Source organism: Camelus bactrianus, chromosome 12, assembly GCF_048773025.1.
Source record: "Camelus bactrianus isolate YW-2024 breed Bactrian camel chromosome 12, ASM4877302v1, whole genome shotgun sequence".
In the NCBI taxonomy this organism is placed as follows: Eukaryota; Metazoa; Chordata; class Mammalia; order Artiodactyla; family Camelidae; genus Camelus; species Camelus bactrianus.
In genome coordinates this window covers 16,443,740-16,467,524 of record NC_133550.1, presented here as the reverse complement: position 1 = coordinate 16,467,524, position 23,785 = coordinate 16,443,740, and the positions used below count along the sequence as shown (strand labels likewise).

Sequence of the window (23,785 nt, the reverse complement as noted above, 5' to 3'; positions counted from 1 at the left end):
CCGGGAGGAGGGGACGAGGCAGCGGGGGGAGCCCTCGGTCCCGCTCCCCGGTCCGGGGGCCCCGCGCGCACACCGGCCCAGAGACACCCTCGCAGACACTCGTAGGCGCGCACGCGCACCCTCTCCCCTCCCCCCTCCGCCTCCCCTCCCGCCGCCTCCCGGCCGGACGATGGATCCCTGCAGATCCCGGGGCTGAGAGCACCGCGCACCGCGCCGAGCCCGGGCGGACCGAGCCGAGGCGAGCGAGCGAGCGCGCGCAGCGGGCGGACGGAGCCGAGCCGAGCCGGGCCGGGCGGGCCGCTCCCTGCAGGGCTCTGCGCGGCGTGCCGCGGCGGCCGCCGGCTCCCGCTCCGGGCCATGAGCCCCTCCGCGGCTCGGCGCTGAGCCCGCGTCCTGCCCCGCGCCCCAGGACCCGCCGCCGGTTGCTGGGTTCCCGAAGCCCCCCTCAGGTGGGTCTCCGATCCCCCAGCCTTTGGCTGCGGGACTCCCCAGCGCCCCGAAGCCGGGACTTTACTCCCCTCTCGCTTTTCCCAGCTGCTGGGGCGGCTCGCTGGCTTGGGAGGGGGGCGGGGGCCGAGCAGGGGATCTGGCTGCGTCGAGAAGCTAGACTTGGAGGGGGGGAGGTTGCGTCCGGGGCGGGGACTGCGCGCTGTCATAGGGAACCGCGCCCCCCCACCTCTGTGCATCCACCTCGGGCTGCCCTCCACCCCCCACCCCAAACATGCACACACACAGCCTGCGCCTTTTGAGAACTGGAGACGCCCGCAGGTGAGGACTAAGGCTGGGCCCCTCCCCAGTTCCCTGGGAGGGGGGTGTTCTGGCCCACGTTTAGCTCACAGGGGCCAAAGTCCAGTCCTGGGGACACCTCTGACCAGGAACTCCTGACTCAGGGTTCAGCCCATCTGGGGGAGTTTTCGTCTCCAGGATGGGGTGGACATTCCTGTCCCAGAGTGACCCCACATCTGGAGGGAACTCCTGTGCCTTGCCTGTGGGAACACTGGGACTTCCCTCTCGTCCTCGGATGACTATATCTGGGGTCTCCCCTAGCCTGGGAAGCTTCCCTGGGCCAGCATTCTTTTGGCCTGAGCTGACCCCTAGTCCCTGCACTTGGAGGAACCCTCTTCTGGGAGTGTGTCCCCCAGCCAGCCACCTCTGGGCTTGCACACCAGAGACGTCTTCTTCCCCAGAGGCAGTGACCTCTGGAGATGGGGATTCCGGATGGACACATTTGGAGGGATGCCATGTGTACTCTCATCCCAGGACATTGACAGACTCCCCCACCCCTCTTCCCCCAGGATCCCCTCAGCCAGGATGGAACTGAAGGCTGAGGAGGAGGAGGTGGGTGGCGTCCAGCCGGTGAGCATCCAGGCCTTCGCCAGCAGCTCCACGCTGCACGGCCTGGCCCACATCTTCTCCTACGAGCGGCTGTCTCTGAAGCGGGCGCTCTGGGCCCTGTGCTTCCTGGGCTCACTGGCTGTGCTGCTGTGTGTGTGCACCGAGCGTGTGCAGTACTACTTCCACTACCACCACGTCACCAAGCTCGACGAGGTAGCTGCCTCCCAGCTCACCTTCCCTGCTGTCACGCTGTGCAATCTCAACGAGTTCCGCTTTAGCCAAGTCTCCAAGAACGACCTGTACCACGCTGGGGAGCTGCTTGCCCTGCTCAACAACAGGTGGGTGGCTCCCACCCATCCCGGCTCCCAGCCATCCCGTTAGGGTGTCTCCTCTCTAACCCACCATACAGCCCCCCCTAAACCTGCCACTGACAGCCGAGGAATTGGGGTACTGCAGAGCACTCAATTAAGGGCATCCAATCTCTGATGCCAGCACAGTTCAGAACAGCTCTGAGCTGCGAGACATCATCTCCCTCTCTTACCCTCTCTGGAGTGAACTTTTCCCACCCTCCTGCCACTATGTCTCCATTTTCTCCTCACTTGGAGGATGGGGGTGAACCATCTTTAAAGGGTATAAACTATAGTATAAAAGCCATAGTTCCTGCCCTGATCTCTCTGCCCACCCCACCCTCACCCATGTGTTCAGATGCCCAGCCCGGGGCAGCCACTGCACATCCTCTGTCTTCTCAGACCGCACGGGGCAGGTCTTCTAGACATGCCCAGCTCTCCTTCCATGCCTCTGCCCAGAGCTGGATGCTGCCCTCCCCCCTGAGGTTGGGTGTGGGACATTGGAGGCCAAATGGAGGCAGGAACTGAAGTTCCTACTGGACCCCGGGGCTCCAGGTATGAGATACCGGACACACAGATGGCAGATGAAAAGCAGCTGGAGATACTGCAGGACAAGGCCAACTTCCGCAGCTTCAAGCCCAAGCCCTTCAATATGCGCGAGTTCTACGACCGTGCAGGGCACGATATTCGAGACATGCTGCTCTCCTGCCACTTCAGGGGGGAGGTCTGCAGCGCAGAGGACTTCAAGGTGGTGAGTGAGTCCCCTGGCTGTGTGGGGTGTGAGTCAGCCGGCCCCCAGAAGAGGAGGAGACTAGGAGCCAGCGGGTTTCTGGGGAGGAAGTTGTGTGTCCTTGGGGTTTGCTTCTGGCAGGAGTAGACTTTGTTCAGCTCAGGGACACATTTGCTCAGCCTCAGCCTTGTGTCCGTGATAGCAGGAAAGAGAGCCCACAGTGCACAGGTTTGCATACAAGCACACACAAGTGCATGTGCACTGCACGCACGCATACACACGCGCACACACACAGAGCCTGGCAGGGCCCAGGCCCCATCAAGCTTACATTCTGGGCCACAGGTGTTAGAGCTGGGGGGTGGGTAGCGGATAAGCTGCAGCCCTGTTACTCAAAATGATGTCCGAGGACCATCTCCTGAGAGCTTGAAAGAAATACAGGACTTTGCCATCCCACTTCCCAGACCTAATGAATCAGAATCTGCATTTTAACAAGATCCCCAGGTGATCTGGATTAAAGTTTGAGAAGCACTGTGAAATATGGGAAGTAAGGGAAGCTTTCTTTTAAATAGCTGGACAGTCATTTCTCTCTGTGCCACACCCGACCCCCAACCATTACACACACACACATACACATGCGTACTGTCTGGTTGGGTTCCCCCTGTTCTAGCCCACAGAGTCAGGGTCTGGGGAAGGAGAGATGATTTGGGGAACACAGTCATGGCTGAACTGGAGACTCTCTTTGCTTCTTAAAATGGAGATGCCCACAGATACTCACCCCCCACCCCCACATACCTGGGGCTGCCTCAAAGCTAGCACCCCAGGGAGGGTTAGGGGACCTGACTGGCATCTCTTGTGACAGGTGATCTTGGGCAAGTTATACAGATTCCTGGGCGGTTAGAATCAGACAGAGTCTAGAAAGGGACCAGAGGACCTGGAGCCATGTATGAAAAATAATACCAAATGTGAGGATGATGCTTGGAAATCTTCAGAATGCTTTCTAGGCTCTCCTTCAATCCCCCAGGGTAAATAGTCATATTAGCTCTATTTCACATGTGCACAAGCTGAGACAGAGAGGTGGATGAGCTGCCCGAGCTCACATAGCCAGTTAGTGACAGTCTCACGATTAGAACTCATGTCTTGTTAAATCCCAGTGTAGTGTGCTCTTTCCATTAATATTGCTAACCCTGGAGTCATCACGTCCACTTTCAATTCTTAGCCATTGCTCTTGAAAACGTGGTCTCCCCTAGGACTCCCTTGCTCTCCATGCCTGCCCCGGATTCTCCACTCTTTGATCCTCCCATTTTCTCCCTGCCCGTGTTCTCCCACACTTGCTTGCTTCCTCCTTAGCATTATGGGAGCATGAACTGCATTTGTTTCTGTAGAAAGGTTGGAGCCATGGTCATGCTTGGTTTTTCCCTGCTGAGGTTACATAAGACTTCCCAATCTCTTTAAGCCCTGCTCTGAGACCAGTTTCATGGGCCTTTGTCAATCCCGCTGGACAAAGGTTCCATGACCACAGTTTTTGCTTAGCCAAGCTCATAGAGAGCTTAGTGTGATGCAGGAACCATTTTCTTTCCACTTTTCTTTCCTCAAAACAGGAGAGGCCTGGATTCCCCAGAGCCCAAGTCCAAAGGGCTCCCAGGCTCACCAACTACATTCCCAAGGGTAGTAGAACAGTAGGTGAAGGTGGACGTGAAAGCCAGAGCCCCCCTCCTCTCCAGTATACCCAGCACACAAGCAGGAGGGACCATCAAGAAAGACAGAGAAAACTCTTTAGGTTGAATGGCTTGCAGTGTTTGGATGAGGAAGGAAATTACTTGGCTCAACCTGGGAAGGTGCTAAGGCACAAAGTAGGGGTACAATTAATTCATAGAAAGTGTAAATTTGAAGAAAAAAAAAGAAACTGTACAATTGAGGTTCCATTTGTCCTCATGTCCAGAAAGATTTGAAGTGATGATGCTTAGACATGTTTGGCTCATGGAAATGAAGATGCTGAAATGTGATTGGTCCGTGTTGCCTCAGGGGACAACCCTAAGCAGTCAGATGGAGATATGATTGGTTCACTAAGTTCTGGAGCAACTTGAGTTCTTCCTCTTGATGAGGGAGGAATACATGGCTAGGAGCCTGCAGTCCCAACACTGAAACTTCTTGGTTCTGGGTTGTCAGGGAGGACCAAGTTTTTGCTGTTTCAAAGACCTAACCATGAATCTAGCTGGACCCAAGCCTCTCATACCTCCTTTCTTCTGCCCTCTTAGGTGGACCTCCCTGCCAACCCCTTTCCACTTTGCCCATGGGGATGTTCCTACACAGATGGGAGTCTGCTTCTGAGTCCATGTCGGACATCTCCCTGGTGGAGAAGAAAGGCGCTGGCACTCTCCCCCAGCTCCCTGGTCCTAACAGGCACAGACACTCCTTGTCTGGTGCTCCACCTTCTCCCTCCTCTCTTTGGTCCTGTAGTTAACATCTGCCTCTCCACCCTTGCTGGTCTCTGCTAGGCCAAGAGGCATGTGTCTAGCCCCTGGACAGATGAGGCACTTGCAGATCTGTCTATTTGGTCAGAGCCTAGGGGAGACCATCTTGGCATTTCTGCTGCCTTGAGAGCAGAGTTTCTCAACTGAGGACCCAAGGCCAGCTAGTGTGCACGAGCACATGTGAGCTCTTCTGTAGGTTCCAAGGGCAACCCTCATCCAACAACAGGAGCCCTGCTCCTGGAGGACAGTGCAGGGGGCATAGAAAGGGCATCCTCTGGTCCCTTAGAGTCCTCAGTTCCCCTGGTAGGGGGTCTGCAAGGACAAGCATTCCTCCCAGATGTGCTTCTGAATCCAGCCAACCTCAAGGCATGGACTGGTGGTCACAGACTGTTTGACCAGGTCCATTCCCCAGCTGTGGCTGAGTCAGCTTGGGAGAGTGGGGGGAACATGGGCTAAATCTGGGAGAAATTGGTTCAGAAACCCTTTGGGACTAAAGAGGCAGAGGGTGATGGGGAGAGTATCCCACGGCAGCCTGGTTGGGTAGGACTCAGTCACTGTCTCCCGAGCCACCAAAAGAGCTACCAAAGATCCACTTACAGGTCTCCTGTTCCCTGGCCTTCTCTTTCCTTTCCTGGTGGGGTGCTTGGTTGCCAGGGCAACAGGGTCTGAGACTCCACTCTCCCACCCCATCTTAAGGCCAGTCAGGCCAAGGCAGGGCAGGAGTTCCATGGAGAGGGCCAGGGGGCCGCAGCTGTCTGCTGGTGGCTGGATGGGGGCCGGGGGAGTGAGCACAGTTGCAGCTGGTGCCAGCCTCCAGCTGCACCTTATCTGTCCCTGGCAGTGGGAGCGCCGATGTGGCTAGAATGCTGAACAGCATCAAGGGGAGGGGGCTGGCAGATGGTGGCCCAGTCTGCCCTATGCCATCTCCTCCTCCAGCTGAGACCCAGAGCCTTTGCCTGGGGCAGAGAGAAGTGGGAATTCATTTCTGGACCCTGCAAGAGAAGGAATCGGGAGTGCAGAGAATGGAAACCCCAGGGGTGGGTGTGCAGTCGGACAATATTCTCTCAGGACGGGATGGAATTTGGGGACAAAGGTTAGGGGGACAAGAATCCTTGAGGGGACCCTGGAGTGGGGGCAGGGATCTCCCAAAGGAGAGGTTAAATGAGAGGGGTGGGCACAGAAATCCCCCAAGTTTCTGGAGGGGGACAAGAATCTTCTGGAGCACCTGGGGGTGGTGAGATGCTGATATAAAAGATGAGTGATCCTGGGACCCAGAGGGTGGAGGGAGAGGTCTTAAAACAAGCAGAGCCAGGGATGGCAGGTCCCAGGGAGAGCCAGCCCTAGTGATGGGAGCTTCCTTATCCCTGAGCTGGCTCTGCCCCTTCACTGACACCCCTCACCCCCCACACCACCCCACAGCAGCTCAGACCAGGAGTCCCTGGCAGGGGCCTGACCTGACCTTACTACCCAAGTCTGTTCCCTCCAGCTAGGGAGGGGGTGGGGGGGCTGCAGAGGGAGAAGCCTTGCCCTGACTGCTATGCACCGAGAGAGGAAGGAGGGCCATTGGGCTACCCTACCCAGAGGCCCAGCGGTCTTTGTGGTGGGGGGTGCGGACAGGGGAGCATGCACGGATTGCAGAGGGGCAGGAGAGGCTGGAGCAAGAGGCTTTTGGAAGAGGGGCAGCCCGCCCTAGGTGTTCTTGGATACCTCCTCTAGCCTTATCCTTCCCATCTCTCCCTCCCTCCCTCCCTCAGATATGCCTGAAACTGGGAGGGAGACTAGAGTAGAGCCAGCTGCAAGAATCCAGGGCACCCTTCAGTTGGGTCTCTCTCCCTCTCTCTCACGCAAGAACACACACACTCACAAACATCCCTTGGGTAACTCAGTTTCCTCTCTCACCTCTTTCCTCTCCTTCCCTCCATCCTTTGCCATTTCTGACTCCGCCCCTCTCCCAGATTGCTGTCAGCTAAGAGGCTTCTATAAGTTAATTGATCTCAGGCTGTTGGCTAAAGTAATAGGGAATTGATGTCAGTAAGTGCCTCTGGGGACAGAGCCGGAAGTGGAGGGCTGGAGAGGAGCAGGGCTTCCAAGCTTGGGCTTTCTCCTGCCCCAGTCTGCGGAGAACTCGGAGGTGGGGGGGCTGCTTCACCCGGTGTGTGTCCAGGAAGCAGAGGGGGAGGCCTGTGGGGAGGTCCGAACGTTTCTGCGGCGGGTAGAGGTTGCTTGCGAACATGCTTCCATTTTGTGGAAGGCAATTTCAATTCTTGGGGGATGGTGAGGGATACATTATTAGGCATAAGGGGCAGGGGTTGGGAGAGTCAAACTCCATTGGATTCATTCCTGACAGAGACCCTGGGAAGTGCCAGGCCCCGTGCTGGGCATCAGACCCTGTCCCTGCCCTCAGGGAGCTTAGAATCACCTGCAGTACCCAGTGGGTGTGGAGGTGGTACTAAAGGGAGCTGCAGGGCTTTGGAGCAGGGAGTCACGTGCCAGAGATGAGGACCCTCCACGTCTAGGTTTCCGAGCTCCTATGAGTTTTTGTAAAGAAAACCCTTTCTCACTCCTCTCATCTGCACCCTCTCGATGTGGCTTCCGGGAGGCCTGGGAGGTTGGGCTGTGTAGCAAGTGTTGTGTGTCTTTTATTAGTGGGTCGCCTCCCCAGGCTGGGAGCATCCCTAGGGGAGAGACTGCTGCAGTGGCCTTGACCATGGACAGCAGCCAACTGAGGCTTCCTCACCACGCACTGCATGTGTGCCCCAGGTGTGTCAGCACACGTGTGCACCTCGGTGCGCGTGTCTGAGAGTAGGACAACGTGGACGTGGACTAGGGTGTGAGGGGGACATGGGCGGGTGTGCGTGGGGGCACACGCAGCTTGCTTCCTGTGGCTGTGGGAGAGAGCTTGTGTGCAGGCAAACCCCTGGTCACAGGTGGAGCACATACCAGCAAAATTAATCTCTTTCAGTCATGCCTTGCTATTTATAAATTCCCTTTAGCTCCTATGATCCTCATAATTTCGGGGGCAGGAAGATGTTAATATCTTCATTTGAAAAATGAGGAAACTGAGGCTCAGAGGTGTTATGTGACTTGCCTGAGGTCACACAGCTAGTAAATGCCAGAGTGGAACCTTGACTTCAGATCTTCTGAGCTGAGGTTCTTTGTGTGTGACCATAGGAACGGGAGTGTGTGTGGCAGAGAAGGGTGCCTGCTGTCCAGCTGCCCATGCTCTGTAAAGAAGCAGTGTGGTGAGGCAGGAAGGGAAAGAAGAGGTGCAAAAGAGAAGACACCCAGCCTCGGGTTGAGGACACCAAGTCTTTTGACTCCTCTGGCACTTCAGTGCACCGTTTGGCCAAGTCCCAACCTTCGATGTACCTACCACTTGCTTCCTCCACCAGGCTCTATCAGAGGAAGTCACACGACAGGCCAGCTTGGAATCACATTGTGTTCAAAATCAGCATCCTTAAATGGGCCTCCAGTGCTGCCTGGCAACCCCATTGTGTTTTCCTGGTCAACTTGCTCTCCCCAGTGATTACTGTAAATTTCTCCACTTTTCTCAAACCGACACCCCTGCTTGCCCCTCTCTCACCCTCAGCAGATGACCTTGCCTCCTGCTTCACAGAGAAGATAGAAGCATCCACAAAATCTGCCCTCTCCTCTGGGTCCCCACCCCCTGAGGGAAACATCCATCTTACCTAGGCTGAAATCTCAACCTCTTCTTTCCATCTGATCTCCCTCCTTTATAGTCAGTCTCTCCCTGTCCAGCGGAACCTTTCCGTGGATACTGAAACATGCTTAAGATTCTCCCATCTTAAAATGCATGGCTATAATGACAGCTCACGTGTATTGATCACTTACTATGTATCAGGCTTTAGGTTAAGATAAAATCCCCAAAACAAACATCTCTCACCTCCATAGTCCCTTCCAGCTCCCATACGATCTCTCCGCTTCTTTTCTCAGACAGAATTCTTAAAAGTGATGTATGTGTTCCAGAGTCTCCATTTTCTCATCTCTGCCTCACTCTCTAATCCTCTCCAGGCCACCTTCCTCCCCTGGCCCCAGCACTTCACCAAAATGGTTGTCGCTAAGGCCACTAATGACCTCCATGTTTCCAAAACCTGCAAACATTTTCTTGTCCCTGAGCTCTCAAAAAACATTCAGAATGGTTGACCACCGCCTCTTTTTGGCCTGATTCTCTTTTCTGACAACCATACTGTCTTGATTTTCCTCCTTCTGTCTCTTTGCCAGTTCATCCTATTCCTCTTGGCCATTAAATATTGGCGCTTCTCAAGTCTCAACTCCAAGCATTCCTCTTTTTTTAAATCATGAAGCTGTGATTTAATGGCCTAGTGTGATGAATTTTTCATTAGTATATTTTTACATTGGTGTATATTACAATGTGAAATTTTACATATTACATCAGTAGGTATTTACATTAGTATAAAAGTGTAAAACATTTCCAGTGCCCCAGAAAGTTCCTTCAGGCCCTTTCCAAGTCAATGCTACCATACAAGAGTTAACTGCCATTCTGACTTCTGTCAGTATAGACAATTATTATCAGTTCTCGAACTTCCTGGACTATATGTATCCTCCACACAGTATATACATTTTTGTGTCTGTCCTTTTTTTTGGGGTGGGGTCATTAGGTTTATTTATTTATTCTATTTTATTTATTTGTTTATTTTTAGTAGAGGCACTGGGGATTGAACCCAGAACCTTGTGCATGCTGAGCATGCACTTTACCACTGAGCTATACCCTCCCCCGTGTCTGTCGTCTTTTGCTCATGATTATATCTGTGAGATTCAGTCTCATATGTAGCAGTAATTAGTTCTTTTTCAGTGCTGTGTAGTATCTCACTATATAAATATAGCACACTTTTTAAAAAAAAAATCCATTCTGCTCTTGCTGGACATTTGGATGGTTACTAGTTTTGGGCTGTTGTAAATAAAACTACTATGAACATTCCTGTTGGTGTCTTTCGGCTGACATACGCACTTATTTCTCTTGGGTATATAACTAGGAGCAGAGGTTAAGTCACAGGTTAGGATTCTGTTTGGCTTTAGTAGACACTGCCAAATAAGGCCTTTTTTCTATCTATCTTTTTAAAAAAACTTTATACTCTGTTCTTGGGCAGTCTCATCTTCACTCGTGACTTTAATTGCCAGCTACACACCAACAACTTCCAAATGTATGTCTCGGCCCAAACTCTCTCCTCTTAGCATCAGCCCCAGTGGCCAGTTTCTCACTTGGCATCTCCACTTGGATGTCCCCACGGCTTCAGGAAACCTGCACGTGCAAAGCCAAATTCATCATCTTAGCTCCCAAACCCATCCTGTGCTTGTGCTCCTGAGCTAGTGAGCCATTCGCTCACTCATGCACAGTAGAAATCATCCCTGACACTCTGCCTCCCTCATTTCCCTTAACAGGTGTGCCAGTGTTGCTTCCTAAACATCTCTGCTCTATCCCCCGTTCCAGGCCGCCCCACCACTCCATATGTCCCCTGGACTGTGGCAATTGCTTCCCAGCAGATCTTTTGGAACCCCTCAGGGTCTTCCAGGGTGGTCTCTTCAAAACACTGCTCTCATTGCTTGAAATCCTTCCATGGGAAATGGGACCAGAATCTTTACCTGGCCTTCAAGGCCCTAAGGGGTCTGGTCCTGCCTTCTCTCCAGCCACATCCTCTTTCTCCTCCCAGCTGTCCCCTCAGGGCCTTTGCACGACTCTGTTCTCTGGAATACCGCCCCCCCCCATGTGCACCACAGACCTTTACTTACTTTCTCCTCCTTATTCTTTAGATTGCATTGCAAACATCACTTCCTCAGAGAAGCCTTCCTGGATTCCCCAGGCTGGGTCAGACTCCCTGTCATTCACCCCCAGGGAACTATATTTTTTTCATAGCATTTATCAGAGTTTGTAATTAAATATTTATTTTTTTGATTTTTAAAAGCCAATGGCCATCTCCCCCCAGATAGTAAGCTCCACCAGGGCAGGAGCCCAGTCCTTTATCTGTTCTCCCGTGTCCTCAGCATGGAGACACTCAGTAAATAAGTGGCGGGTAAGTGACAGGATGGAGAGGAAGGAAGGGGTTTAGAGAGGGATGCCCTACTTCTAGTCTCACTACTTGCTCTCCATGTCATCGTGCCTCAGTTTCCTCATTTGTCACATGGAGTGAAGTTACTCAAACCTGCTTATTTCACCAGGTTGTGTACGGATCCCATGAGACATCAGCTGAAAAGCATGAATGTAAGGGGTGGTGGGAGTTCAGAAAGATGTGGAGAAAGTCAGAAACCACTGAGTGGCCACACACAGCTTAAGAGAGGTACTGGGTAGGAAGGGACGTGGGGAAGGGTCTCATCCTTGGACAGAGGGTTCAGAACTGAGCTTGTTCTGCAAGTGCGTCTGCCTGGGCACTTCTCCTGGGACCCTCTGTGTATGCTCAGGGGTCTGCGTGGGCTGCTTAATACTTTCCTCACCTCCCCATTACTGTGAAAAATGTGGACTTGTCTACTGGAACCAGATGAAGTAGGAGAGAATGTTAAGAGAATGGAGGAGGGAGGAAGAGCAGTTCGTGTGTGTGTGTGTGTGTGTGTGTGTGTGTGTGTGTGTGTGTGTGTGTGTGTGTGTGTTCACTGCCCACAAGAGGGCTGTGTGTCTCCACATAGTGATGTGTAGGTGTGCAGTGTGGGTCTTTATGTCGGTGTTGGGGAAGAAGTGTCCAGCCATACCAGATTTGCTGTCCTCAAGCTGTCCTAGGTGTGTGTGCCCTTCAGTCTGGTGAGACCGCACACTAGGAGCTTCCCTGCCTTAATTTCTTCGCTCTGGAAGTCCAGTCTACTTCCCCTTCCAGGAAGGCTGGAGGAGGGGAGCAACGCCCTCTAGTGGGTGTGGAACGCATGGGCAGCTGCAGCTTCCCTAGCCCAAGCCTTCGGGCCCCACCCCTCAACCCAAGTCTGGAACTCACCTCTGAAACGCATCCTGGGGATATGCCAAGCCCTCCAACAGCTGAGGTCTGATAGGCAGGAAGGAAATGCACACGGGACAGGAAACAGAAAAGGAACCCACGGATCCACACAGGAGAAGCCCAAGGACAACAGCTGAAGGTGGAAGGTCTCTCCTCTCTGCAGGGACTTAAACCTCTGGCTGCCCTGGGTGTTCCTGGTCTTTTTCGGCTCCTATTTCTCCACGTGGTCCCTGAGTCCAGCGCTTTCATTCTCACAGTTCCTGTCCTTAAGGAGCTACAGATCACCACTCATGCCCGAAGGGACTTGAGCAGAACTGGACCCTGGGTGCTCCCTGGGTGGGGCACTAACTATGCCCTGTCGAGTCAGGAAAGGCTTCTTGGAGGAGGTAACATGTGAGTAGGGTCTTGAAAAATGAGTAGAAAATCTCCAGATGGAGTCCAGGGAAGGTATGGAACTGTGGATGAGCCTAGTGTATCTGGAATAGGAGGACACAGTGGCTGGATGCTGGGTGCTGGACTGGGTGCGGTAGAGGAGGAGGAGTGGGGAGGTGAGACTGGAGGGTAAGTTGCCAAGACCTTGTAGGTCCAGGGTGGAGAGCACTGTATTTTACCAAGAGGCACTGGGGAGTGAGAGAGGTCTTTAAGCAGAAGAAAGGTAAGAATTACATAGCATGGACTAAAGGTGGAGGAGAAACTGCAAGGAGGCGGGGAGTTAGGGAGACCAGTTGGGAGGCAGTTGTTAAGGCAAAAGAGGAGTAGGCCAGTCTGAGGGCAAGGGCATAGGGATGGAGAGGGGCCATATCTCTAAGGCTGCTCTTCTTCTGGGGCCTCTGTGTCCCTGGCAGCAAAGCTGAGGCCAAAGGTCCCACATCAGTCAGTTCCGCTAGAACCTGGCACCCTGCCTGGCATCCCCAACACATTCCAGGGTCTCTGCATGCAGATGGAGGAGGGGAGATGTGGGGAAGCAGGGAGGGAGGGAAGAAAAGGAGGGGGAAGGAACTCGGGGCTGTGGGATGGTTAAGGACTGGAAAGGCCCGAGGAGACTGTCCAAGCCCCACTGCTCCTCCAGCCCTGCAGAGGGAGGGTTAACACACTCCACCTCCCTCCCTCCCTTCTTCTCCTCCCCTCAGGTCACCTTCTAGGCCCTGGAGACTTGACTGGTGGCTCAAGTTCCTCAACCAGTGGCCCTGGGTAATCAGAGCACATGAAGCGGCCGGGGGCCTGGGGACAGGGACTGATGAATTGGAGCAAAGGGAGCCTCAGAGACTGAGGGGCTGGGGGCATCTGTGAGGCTGAGGGTTTGGGGGTACTCCAGGTTGGTGCCCCACACTCTGCCTGACCCAGGAGCCTGTCTCTGTTCTGATCTCAGTTTCTTCCACCCACCGAAAGAGAATTCCTCGAACTGCTCTCCTGGACTGTTGAGGGTGGTAAGCTGGGAAGGGGAGTGGTGATCTGCCAGGAAGATTTTCATCTGTAAGAGACAGGGTCCCTCCCCCAGTGCCGGGAAGTAGCCATAAATGAGTCTGTGGTCAGTGAGAGACCTCTTCTAATGGAACCTGGGCTGCCCCGCAAGCCACAGAAGAGAGTGAGTGGAGGATGGGAAAGTGACTGAAGTGCAGCTCAGCATGGGGGAGGGTGCTGACTGGAAGAGCCAGGGGTCAGGGGGTGGAGAGAGGATAAATGGTGACAGGGACGGCTGGAGGGAAATTTAAGGTCAAGGGAATGATTAGGGGTTCAGGGCAATTAGGGGTTCAAGAAGTAACTGAAAGTAAGTTGGGGTCAGCACAGTGCTTGGAAGAGGACTGAGGTTCAAAGAAGTAATCAGAGGGGATCTGGGGTGTAAGGGTGTATTGAGAGAATTGGGTGGTCAATGAAATAATTGTGGAGATTATGAGTTAGGGGGATTGGAGAAGAATTTAGGTTTCAATTAGAGGTGCCAAGAGAGTGTAGGGGCTCAGGTAACTCAGAGGAATGACTGGACCAGGTGAGAACGAGGGAGAGGAGGCTCAGGGACTTGAGGGGCAGATGGGATGAGAGGGAGCCTGAGTGTGTGTGTCTTGGGGGAGGGGCAGAAACAGTTGCTGGTTGAAGTCGTCATTGTAGTGAGAGCAAAGGCTTCTGCTAGGTCCCATCTCACCCAGAGAGGTGGGTACCAGGAGCCTCTGGGCTTTTCCAGGGTTTCCACTCCATCCTTGATTCTCCCTGTCCTGCTGGAGCTGGTGACCAGAAAGGGGCTCTGGCCCTCCTCCTCTCCATCAGCCTCCCTTTCCCACCGCCATCCATTATTCATCAGCTCAGATACCGCCCTCCCAGGCAGGGCAGGCTGGTCCTCCTCTCCTCTCCATGCCCCGCCCCCAGCTCAGCCACACAGCCACCAAGGGCCTGGTGAGGGAGGACGGCCAGCTGGGCAGCAGAGACCTGGCAAGAGGACTGGGTGGCTGGCCCTGCCGGACCCTGCCTAGGATCACATCTCCTTCCCCTTCTCCTGCCAACCCCCCAGTGCCAGGAAGGCCCTGGAGAAGATGCCCATCCAGATATTCTGTTCTGTGTCATTCTCCTCTGGAGAGGAGGTCCCGGGGCCCTTGGGAGATGTTTGGAGTCCCCACCAGCGGCAACAGCGGGACAACTCAGAGTCAGAAGAGGAAGAAGAGAAGGAAAAGGAGACAGAGAGGAAGGAGTTTGGAAAGGGGGATTCACCGACGGACTTAGTGGCCTTCGCCAATAGCTGCACCCTCCATGGCGCCAGCCACGTCTTTGTGGAGGGGGGTCCAGGGCCGCGGCAGGCCCTGTGGGCAGTGGCCTTTGTCCTGGCACTGGGCGCCTTCCTGTGTCAGGTAGGGGATCGAGTTGCCTATTACCTCAGCTACCCACATGTGACTCTGCTAGACGAAGTGGCCACCACGGAGCTGGCCTTCCCGGCGGTCACCCTCTGCAACACCAATGCTGTGCGGCTGTCCCAGCTCAGCTACCCTGACTTGCTCTACCTGGCCCCCATGCTGGGGCTGGATGAAAGTGATGACCCCGGGGTGCCCCTTGCCCCGCCGGGGCCCGAGGCCTTCTCTGGGGAGCCCTTCAACCTGCACCGCTTCTACAATCGCTCCTGCCACCGGCTGGAGGACATGCTGCTCTATTGCTCCTACTGCGGGGGGCCCTGTGGCCCTCACAACTTCTCAGTGGTGAGTGGGGGCCCCTGCCCAGCATGGCCCCCCAACAGTGTCTGCCATGGCTCTCCCTGACTGTCACCTCCTGGGGTGGGGACTGGGGCTGGTGGCTGTTCTGCCCCTCCCAGATCGCACCTGGACCACCCACCCTCTGTGACATGCCGCAGAGAGGCCTGGTCAGGGTTCACCTGGGAGCCCCAGAGTCTGGAGCTGGCCTGCTATTTCCACAACTGGGCCAGTACTGTTCTCCCTGTTAGAACTTGAAACACATAGTTGGTAATTAGTTGCTGCCCTGAGGCCCCTGGTGTCTGCCTAAATATCCTCCAGCATCTCCAGCCCTTTCCCAGACTGCCCTGTGATCCTCAGGGTCAGGACCTTACTCTGTCTCTGAGGTCAGCCTTTGATCTGATGGTAGGTTTTTATGCCTGGTCTTAATGATTTGGACTATCACCCCTGGACTTAAACTGGGACAGGTGCCGCCTGGTCTCTGGAGGTGCAGGAGGGTGTGGAAGGGAGGCAGAGGGGTGGGGATATCCCTCTCCTCTGCTCTCCACACCCCTGTCAGCAGCTCCTACAGCAAGGACTTCACTGTATCCTCTTGTGGTCTTCCTGTGCTCCTCCTACTGTGTGTGTGTGTGTGTGTGTGTGTGTGTGTGTGTGTGTGTGTGTGTGTGTGTGTGTGTGTGTGTGTCTGAGGGAGGATAACAGGCCTCCTCTAAATCCTCCCCACTTCCCCCCAGTCTGTGTGGCCAGGGACCCTCTTCCCAGGGAAGCCCTCATTAGGAGGGTCTCGGGCCTTCCCTGTAGGAGGACCAAGGGGCACGCTGTCCTCTCCCCAGTTCTGCTATCAGTTCTGTCTGGCCTGACTCCTCTCCTGTCCCCTCCAGGTGCCAGATGCCAGGTCTTCCCTCCCCACACACCCGTCTCTCAGTCCCTCACCTCCTCTCTAGAGCAGGGGGAGGTGGGTGACATAATATTAGTGCATAGTGGGATGACTGCAGACAGACAGGGACCTGGAGGTTTTGGCTACTGGGCCTCAGGCTGGGCGACAGAGGAACATGGGACAAGGAAGGGGTCAACCCTGCTTCCTCAGGACCTAAGGGTAGAGTAGACACTTCTCCTGCAGAACCACCAGGTGGCAGCAGCAGTACACCAGTCAGTGGCACAGCCCTGTGAGCAGCGCAGGGCTGCAGCTCCCAGCCCGCTTCAGCCACTGGGAGTCCCTCGCATCCCCAGGTAGAGGGTAAGCATGGGTGTGTGTCCAGTCTGGAGTCTGTGGCTAAATGCCACAAAACCTGGTAGTGGGGCTGGGGGATTAGGAGTTTTCTCTCTACCTCGTGTCTGGACCTCACCCACAAAATTGCGGAGAGCTCTTGTTTTCTCTTCCAGAGGTGGGGGGAGGAGGCTGTTACAGGAAGGGGGAAGAGGGCAAGGACTCTATTGCCTAGTAACATCCACAACCCCCCCTCCCACCATCTGCTCCAGTCTAGCCTGACACTCTGTCTCTCTTTCTGTGCGCTGTGTCTGTACTTACCTTATGACTTGCTTTGTGGACTTTGTCACCATCTAGCAGTAGTAAAAGCACACTCACCCATTTGTGGGAACTTGGAGGCATTCTGGGAGGCTGCAGGGAAAAGGCCGTAAAGAATTGGTTCACTCTTCTCTCTGTAGCTGTGTAATCAGAGCTGCAATAACGGCTGCTCTGCGGCATGAGGTGCGGGGACTGCCCCCAGGGCTTAGATCTCTTCTGCAGCCCTCGCACAAGCATTGCCAAACATGCCAGGTCCTGGATGTTCATGGCAACTGGGTCTACTTTCAGGTTCTGGTGATAATGGAATAATGATGGGCAAAAGGGTCTAGTGGCCAGAGTGAACTAAAAAGCTTAGCCTGGGCTCAGGGAGAGCAGGCTTTCAGGTGCCTGGGGTGAAATCCCAGGAGAAGAGAAGGTCTGTCTCAGAAGGCCCTGGGCCCGTGAAGAGGGGTCCAAGGAGGGACCAAGGGTATGTCAGTGATAGGATCCAGATGAAGGAGGCATGGATGTTAGGGTCCCAGCAGGGAAAAGATTACCACTTGGATAGTTTAACTGAAAAGACTTTAACAAAGGGGCTGTTTATAGAGCTGTAGGCAGAGTTAAGGAAACCAACGAGGGGGGCTGAGGCACCTAGAAATAGTGGGAAATTGTCACATTCAGGCTCAAGGAGCACAAGGAGGCAACAGGGCTCTGCAGGGAGCCCTCTCAGCAGGATTTGTAGTCATGGAGGGTCTAAGTCACCACCAGAACACTCACAGATAAATACCCTGATCTCTCCCTCCTTCTTTCCTCTGATCCTTTACTGATCCCTCCCATTGGTCAAACCCAACCCAAAGCCCATCGAGGTGGCAAAGGAGCACAGGCAGTGCACCCCACAGGGATCAGCTTTCCAGGGCACAGAGCAGGGCAAAGGGATGGGAATGGGCAGGAAGGAGGACAAATGGAGAATGGGCTGCTCAGGAGGGGTCATTCCTGAAGGGTTGAGACTCCACCAGCTGGAGGGGTCCAGAGTCAGTCCTTGCTGGGCAGGGGGTGCTGGCAGGACTCTCAGGCTCTCCACTCTGCCCCTACCAGGTCTTCACACGGTATGGAAAATGCTACACGTTCAACTCTGGCCGAGATGGGCGTCCACGGCTGAAGACGATGAAGGGTGGGACAGGCAATGGGCTGGAAATCATGCTGGACATCCAGCAGGATGAATACCTGCCCGTATGGGGGGAGACCGGTATGTCACCTCTCTCAGGGGCCCCTCCCCATGGCTCCGGGGCTCAGCCTCTGCCAGGGGACTCCTGGGCTCTACTGTGGGCCCAGGGCAGGATCTGGGCTCTTCCCCGCTTCCTCCCAGCAGCTCGCCATCTCCATCTCCGACTCTACCTGCCTGTCACACTCACATTTCTCCAGCTCCCCCTTCCCGGCTCAGTTACTCTCCAAGGTAACCAGCCATCCCTTTCCATCCGTGGCCGCCACTCACTCTATAAATAACTCCCTCTCTTCTTGGGCTGCCTGCCGTCTGTCTGGTCTCAGGGGCCTTGGGGCAGAGAGAGGTGGGGGAGAAGGGAGGAAAGGAGGGGGAGAAATAGAGAACGTCTGAGATAGAAAGAATTTGAAACCGCAAGATGCATAGCTGAAACCAGGTAAGAAAAAAGTGTGTAGGCTGCAGGGGTCATCAGGGCAGCATGGGGCTGGTGAATCCAGAAGGAGGCTGGGGATGGGTAGGGCCCCTGGACTAACTACCTTCCCCCAGCCCGAGCGTATGGTTTGGTTCTCTCAGGAGAGGTAGGATGCCCTCGGCTCTGAAGGAAGTTAGGGAGTACGAAGCCCTCCCAACACAGACCCCTCTTATTTCCATAGATGAGACGTCATTCGAAGCAGGCATCAAAGTGCAGATCCACAGTCAGGATGAACCTCCCTTCATTGACCAGCTGGGCTTTGGCGTAGCCCCAGGGTTCCAGACCTTTGTGGCCTGCCAAGAGCAGCGGGTGAGAGGGCCACAGGAGGCTGGTCCCACCCAGGGTCGGGGTTGGGGGTGTCAAGATGGCGTGAAGGGCCATCAGTATTGGGACGGCCAGGTGAGCGAGGGCCTGGGTAGCCATCTGACTAGTCAAAAGCATGAATGTTCTAATGGACGGGAATGCTCTGTAAACTCTGAGACCCTCAGAGGCTGCAGAGGGAGAGGGGGCAGAACTCCTGAGTTCTGCGTCTTGTCAGAGAAGTCCATCAAGGTGACTTGGGGAGAAGTCCCCACACCCCCCAGCTCCCCGGCTCTCCCAGCAGCTCATCTACCTGCCCCCGCCCTGGGGCACCTGCAAAGCTGTTACCATGGACTTGGATTTCTTCGACTCCTACAGCATTACCGCCTGCCGCATTGACTGTGAGACACGTTACCTGGTGGAGAACTGTAACTGTCGCATGGTGCACATGCCAGGTCAGGCTCCAAAGTTCCAAACAGGGTCCTGGGGCCCCTCAGCCTGCACTGCCCCTGACCAGCTCCCCATGTGTATCAACCTTATGCCACTGTACAAGCAAGACCAGCTGGCTTCTCCCCACTCCAGTTCTAGCCTCAGTCTGTACCCATATGGCTCTTGCCTCTCTGACCTCAGTTCCTGCCTGGACCCATAGGGATGGGTGAGAAGGGTCCAGGATGGATGGCCTAGGGGGTGGGTCACCTCCAGGACAGACTGGGGACTAACTATTCCTATCCTTCCATCCTCTCCCAGCCTCCAGCTTCTAGGCCTTTCGTACTACCACTGTCACAAGACCTCTTTAATCTCCATCCTGCACCACTGTCTTTTCTCCTCTATAGGGGATGCCCCATACTGCACTCCAGAGCAGTACAAGGAGTGTGCAGATCCTGCTCTAGGTGAGCTTCCCTGTCCCGGGAAGTCCAGGGGGAGGGAAGGAGGTGCTGCCAGCCATATGCATAGGGGTTTCAAAGCAAGCTCCTAGAAGCTTCAAATAACTCCTGGATCAGGCTTCACCTGAACTCTCCTATATCTGACTTTAGTGATGCTGGAAATAGCACCTTTTATTGGCCCCTATGAAAAATGAACAGGGGTCATCTGGGAGGGGTGGCTCTCACCTGCTCTCATCAGCACCCCAGCTGGTTGACCCCAGAGGGCCCTGAGAGAATGAGATATAGGATTAAGAAATATCTGTGGGGAGGCTGGGTGCGGATCAGCACAGGCAGGCAAAGGGCTGAGATGAAGGAAAAGTCAAAAAAAGAGAAGAGGGCCCAGGGTTCCTTTTGGCAGGGCCAGGATGTGTGTGTTGGGAAGGTGCTGGCAGAGGGGCGCCACTCAATTAGCACCTCTCACCTGGCTGGCACAGACTTCCTGGTGGAGAAGGACCAGGAGTACTGTGTGTGTGAAATGCCCTGCAACTTGACCCGTTATGGCAAGGAGCTGTCCATGGTCAAGATCCCCAGCAAAGCGTCAGCCAAGTACCTGGCCAAGAAGTTCAACAAATCTGAGCAGTACATAGGGTAAGGGCTCTGACTGTGTTGGATCCTTGGGTTGGGACTGGATCCTTGAGTATGGGCGGGCTCTGATGGAGACCAGCAGACAGAAGCAAATTGAGATAATATGGAGAAGGCAACCAGAATCTGGGGTGGGCATGGAGGGAAGACCAAACCAGAACAAACAGGGGAAGTGCCTCTTTCTCTTTCCTCCTCTGTCTCCATCCTCACTGCTGTAACTGGGATCACCTCACAATTGCTGGTGTGCAGAGTGTCTTTTCAGTTATACCATCACATTTAATCCTCACAACAACTTTAAAAGGCAGGTATCCCATCAGCATCTCGTCTTATGGATATGGGGACTGAGATTCAGAGAAGATAACTTGCTAAGGTCACCCAGCTAGTAAGGGACAGAGATGTGACTTGAACTGAGGTCTCCTCTCCCAACCCCTTTGCAGGGAGAACATCCTGGTACTGGACATTTTCTTTGAAGTCCTCAACTATGAGACCATTGAGCAGAAGAAAGCCTATGAGATTGCAGGGCTCCTGGGTGAGCTGCTGATGGCACCTGTTCCCTCCCCATGCTGTGGACATGGTGTGACACCCTGCCACCCAAATCAGGCTGCTTACCTCTGTCCTCCAAGGTCTCCTCCCCTGCCAGCCCCAGGGGCCTTCCCCCAAACTCTGTTGTCTTGGTATGTGGTGGGGGAGAGTACTGAGCCTTCTCTTAGGGCAAAGTGAAAGAGACAGGCACAACTGGGGACAAATGGGAGACTATTTCATATGCCCTTGAAAAATTTCCCAGAGAATAAGAGTGTTGGGGTATTTTGCAAACAGTTACTTTTTCTGAATAATACCAGTTCATTTTAGAAAAGTAGAAAAATGGAGAAAAGCATGAAGAAGAAAAAAAATCCAACACACAGAATCACTTCTGTGCTCCTTCTGTAATGAAGGTTGTCAGTCCTTTTGTAAATACGACTTGCCTGTCCCTGTCCCAGTGAGCTCTGTCGCTCCCACTGTCTTGACCCCACTGACCTCCTTGTGCTCACCCCATAGGTGACATTGGGGGCCAGATGGGGCTGTTCATCGGGGCCAGCATCCTCACGGTGCTGGAGCTCTTTGACTATGCTTACGAGGTAACGGGGGGCGGGGGGCGCCTGGGCGGGGACCCAGGAAGGGGCGGGGTTCCAGCCTGCCCACCCACCCCCGCTCCCCCACCTCCCTCCCAGGTCATTAAACACAAGCTGTGCAGACGAGGGAAGTGCCAGAAGGAGGCCAAAAGGACCAGCACGGACAAGGGCGTGGCCCTCAGCCTGGATGACGTCAAAAGACACGTGAGGGAGCAAGAGGGGCGCCCTCCGGCCCTATCCCTTCCCCGACCACCCTAGGACCATCCCCCTTGCCACCTTTTCTCCTTTGCCTCCCCCATGCCCCAGCACCACCTGTGGCCCTTCCGATAACCAGTCCCTGTCCTGTGCCGTTCCCCCAGAACCCGTGTGAGAGCCTCCGGGGCCATCCTGCCGGGATGACGTATGCTGCCAACATCCTACCTCACCATCCGGCCCGAGGCACTTTTGAGGACTTTACCTGCTGAATCCCGCAGGCCACTGTACCAAAGGCCTAGATGAGGAGGGCTAGGAGAGCAATGGGGGCCCCCAGCTGCCCTCTCACATCTATCCTGGGGACTTACTCCTTGCTTCCAAGGCAGCCCCCTACTCCCAGGCAGTCCTTTCCTCTTGTCTGTGGTGAGGAAGGAGTCTTGACCATAGAGTCCTCTCCCTGCCTCTATTCCCATTTTTTTTTTTTTAAACAAAACTAATCTAAAACAGAAACTAAGAAGAGAGAATGGGGCAAGTGACCTCAGGCTGCCCCTCTCTGCTCCATGCTGCCTCCCACAGCTCCCAGCCTAAATTCTGTCTGTCTGTCTGGCTGTCATCTGAGTGTCCACCTACATTCTGCTGCCACCAGTCACCAAAGCCCCCTCCCAGTAGGGGTTGGAGGGGGATCCTCGGGGTCTGGAATTTTGGCCCCAAACCAGAGAATGTACCTTGAAGGGGAGGGCTAGTGGGAGGGGCTTGCCCAGCCTTAAGAGACCCTGTCAGCCCAGTGACTCCCCCAACCCCAAGTCTCCAGGCAGGAACCCTAGTCCATGTCACTTCCCCCCTCCCCCTCACCACCTCACACAGTGTGAAGTCTCTAGGGAGGTGGGGGTGGGGGATCCCCTGAAGAAGTGGAGATGGGGACAAGATATGGCCCTGGTGCTGTAGGCCACATCTTGATACCTACAAGATCACCCCCACCCCAGAGCTGCTGCAAATACATCTCAAGAGGCGGCCCTCCTCTACCATTCCATAAAAGATCCAGCTGGTTGGCTTCCAGCTCAGGGAGAGGGGCACTAGTGCCTAACCTCACTGGTCCCTCTCCCAGGGGTCCCTGCAGAGGGCCACATCCATAAATTTTCTTATGGAACTCTCCCAAGTCCCCTTCTGAAACTTCATTTGCTCCTCTCAACAACCTCATCTGCATTTTCTATTTCTATATGATACAGACTCTATATTGCTATATCTCTGTATATACTTTCCCCTGACTCTGTCTCTATCCCACCTCCTCTTGTCTCTAAGAACCATCTTCCCACCCCAAGCTCCCGTTTCTGTGTTTCCACCTCCTCCCGGTCTCTGAATGCCTTCGCCTGTATAAAGAGTTGGACTCTCCCCTGGTGTCTGTACTGTGTACATACATCCCTCTAAGAAGCACAAGGAGACGACACGCGCATTGTAACCTTCGCACTGTCTCGGTGGCGACATAAAGGAAGCTGTGAATTACAAGCTCTGCCTCTTTCTGGCCTCACCCTTTCCCCACACCCTAGGTACCCTGTACCCTCCCTGCAGCCTTAACATTCCCTCCCCTGCTCCACCCACCCCAATGTCCTTTGCCTGGCTGACTGTGGCCTCCCCAGGAAAGGGGGTTGTACAGAAAGAACCCCCACCCATGGGATGGAGATCCGCTCTGCACACTAAGTCAAGGATGGCAGAGACAAAGGGAGCTGTGGGTTGGTGACTCCTTCAGCTGAAGTAGTGGGGTGCTGACAGGCAGAGGCTGAGGTTTTCAGTCAGTGGCCTTTCCCCCTTTTGGGGTGCCCAGGCCCGTTTGCTCACCTAATACCCAAGCCCACTACTTATATTTTCTGGTAAGGTACGGTTTGGTAGTGGGAGGAAAGAGACATGCCTAGAGGGGAAGTTGAAAGCTCCACTGTCTGTCCCTCCCTTCCTACCTTAATGAGAAACCGGTAAGGTAGAGGACCTGCCATGCCCTGTCCACCAGGCACTCCTCCCACACCAGAGCCCTGCCCCTTCTCTGGCCTTCTTGTCCAGCTAACCCCAGAACAAGACCTGTGGCAGGCCACCTGTGCATTGGCCTGGAGGTAGAGTTAGGCTATAGGATCTTTGGGAACTCTTGGTTCCTGGGAGTTCCTTAGAGATCAGACCTCTCTGGAGGGAAGCAGGAGCAAGGCCAAACGGTGTGCACTGGATGGGAAACAGCAGGCAGGGCTGTGGGTGACGCATGCCTCTGGTCTAATAAACTGGGTTTCAACCAACTCCTCTTCAGTGTCATTCTTCTCTTATTTGAATAGTATTTAGCTCTTCCCACTAAAAGTGCCTAGAGCTGAGCTTGACTTGTGGCCAATCAAGGGAGGAGTAAGTGGGCGGGAGTAAGTGGGGTCCTCCTGGGATGGGACAGGCTATCACACCAGGAATGGTTTGAACCACTGAGCAGGGAAAGAGGAAAAGGTCAAAGGCAAC

General features: G+C 54.6%; 1 protein-coding gene across 2 annotated transcripts; it reads left to right on the top strand.

Annotated features, from left to right (window-relative positions):
• Positions 1-312: 312 nt before the first annotated feature.
• Positions 313-23,580, top strand: ASIC1 (acid sensing ion channel subunit 1). Of its 2 annotated transcripts, XM_074374891.1 has the most exons (12): positions 313-449; positions 1,296-1,673; positions 2,238-2,433; positions 17,606-17,756; positions 18,383-18,510; positions 18,806-18,956; positions 19,335-19,391; positions 19,859-20,012; positions 20,444-20,535; positions 21,042-21,121; positions 21,215-21,319; positions 21,475-23,580. In XM_074374891.1, the coding sequence occupies exons 2-12, from the start codon at positions 1,312-1,314 to the stop codon at positions 21,577-21,579; spliced, it is 1,581 nt and encodes a 526-aa protein (XP_074230992.1). In that variant the 5' UTR covers positions 313-449; positions 1,296-1,311; the 3' UTR covers positions 21,580-23,580. The 2 variants fall into 2 exon arrangements, with proteins under 2 accessions (XP_074230992.1, XP_074230991.1); XM_074374890.1 differs by lacking the exons at positions 313-449; positions 1,296-1,673; positions 2,238-2,433 and adding an exon at positions 10,845-15,015.
• The last annotated feature ends 205 nt before the right edge of the window (positions 23,581-23,785 follow it).

Bases quoted from the DNA above. Each gene is read 5' to 3' on its own strand.
- ASIC1 (XM_074374890.1), top strand. From the start codon at position 14,362: ATGCCCATCCAGATATTCTGTTCTGTGTCATTCTCCTCTGGAGAGGAG. The intron at 15,016-17,605 runs GTGAGTGGGGGC...TGCCCCTACCAG, and splicing joins GCCCTCACAACTTCTCAGTG to GTCTTCACACGGTATGGAAA. The intron at 20,013-20,443 runs GTAAGGGCTCTG...ACCCCTTTGCAG, and splicing joins AAATCTGAGCAGTACATAGG to GGAGAACATCCTGGTACTGG.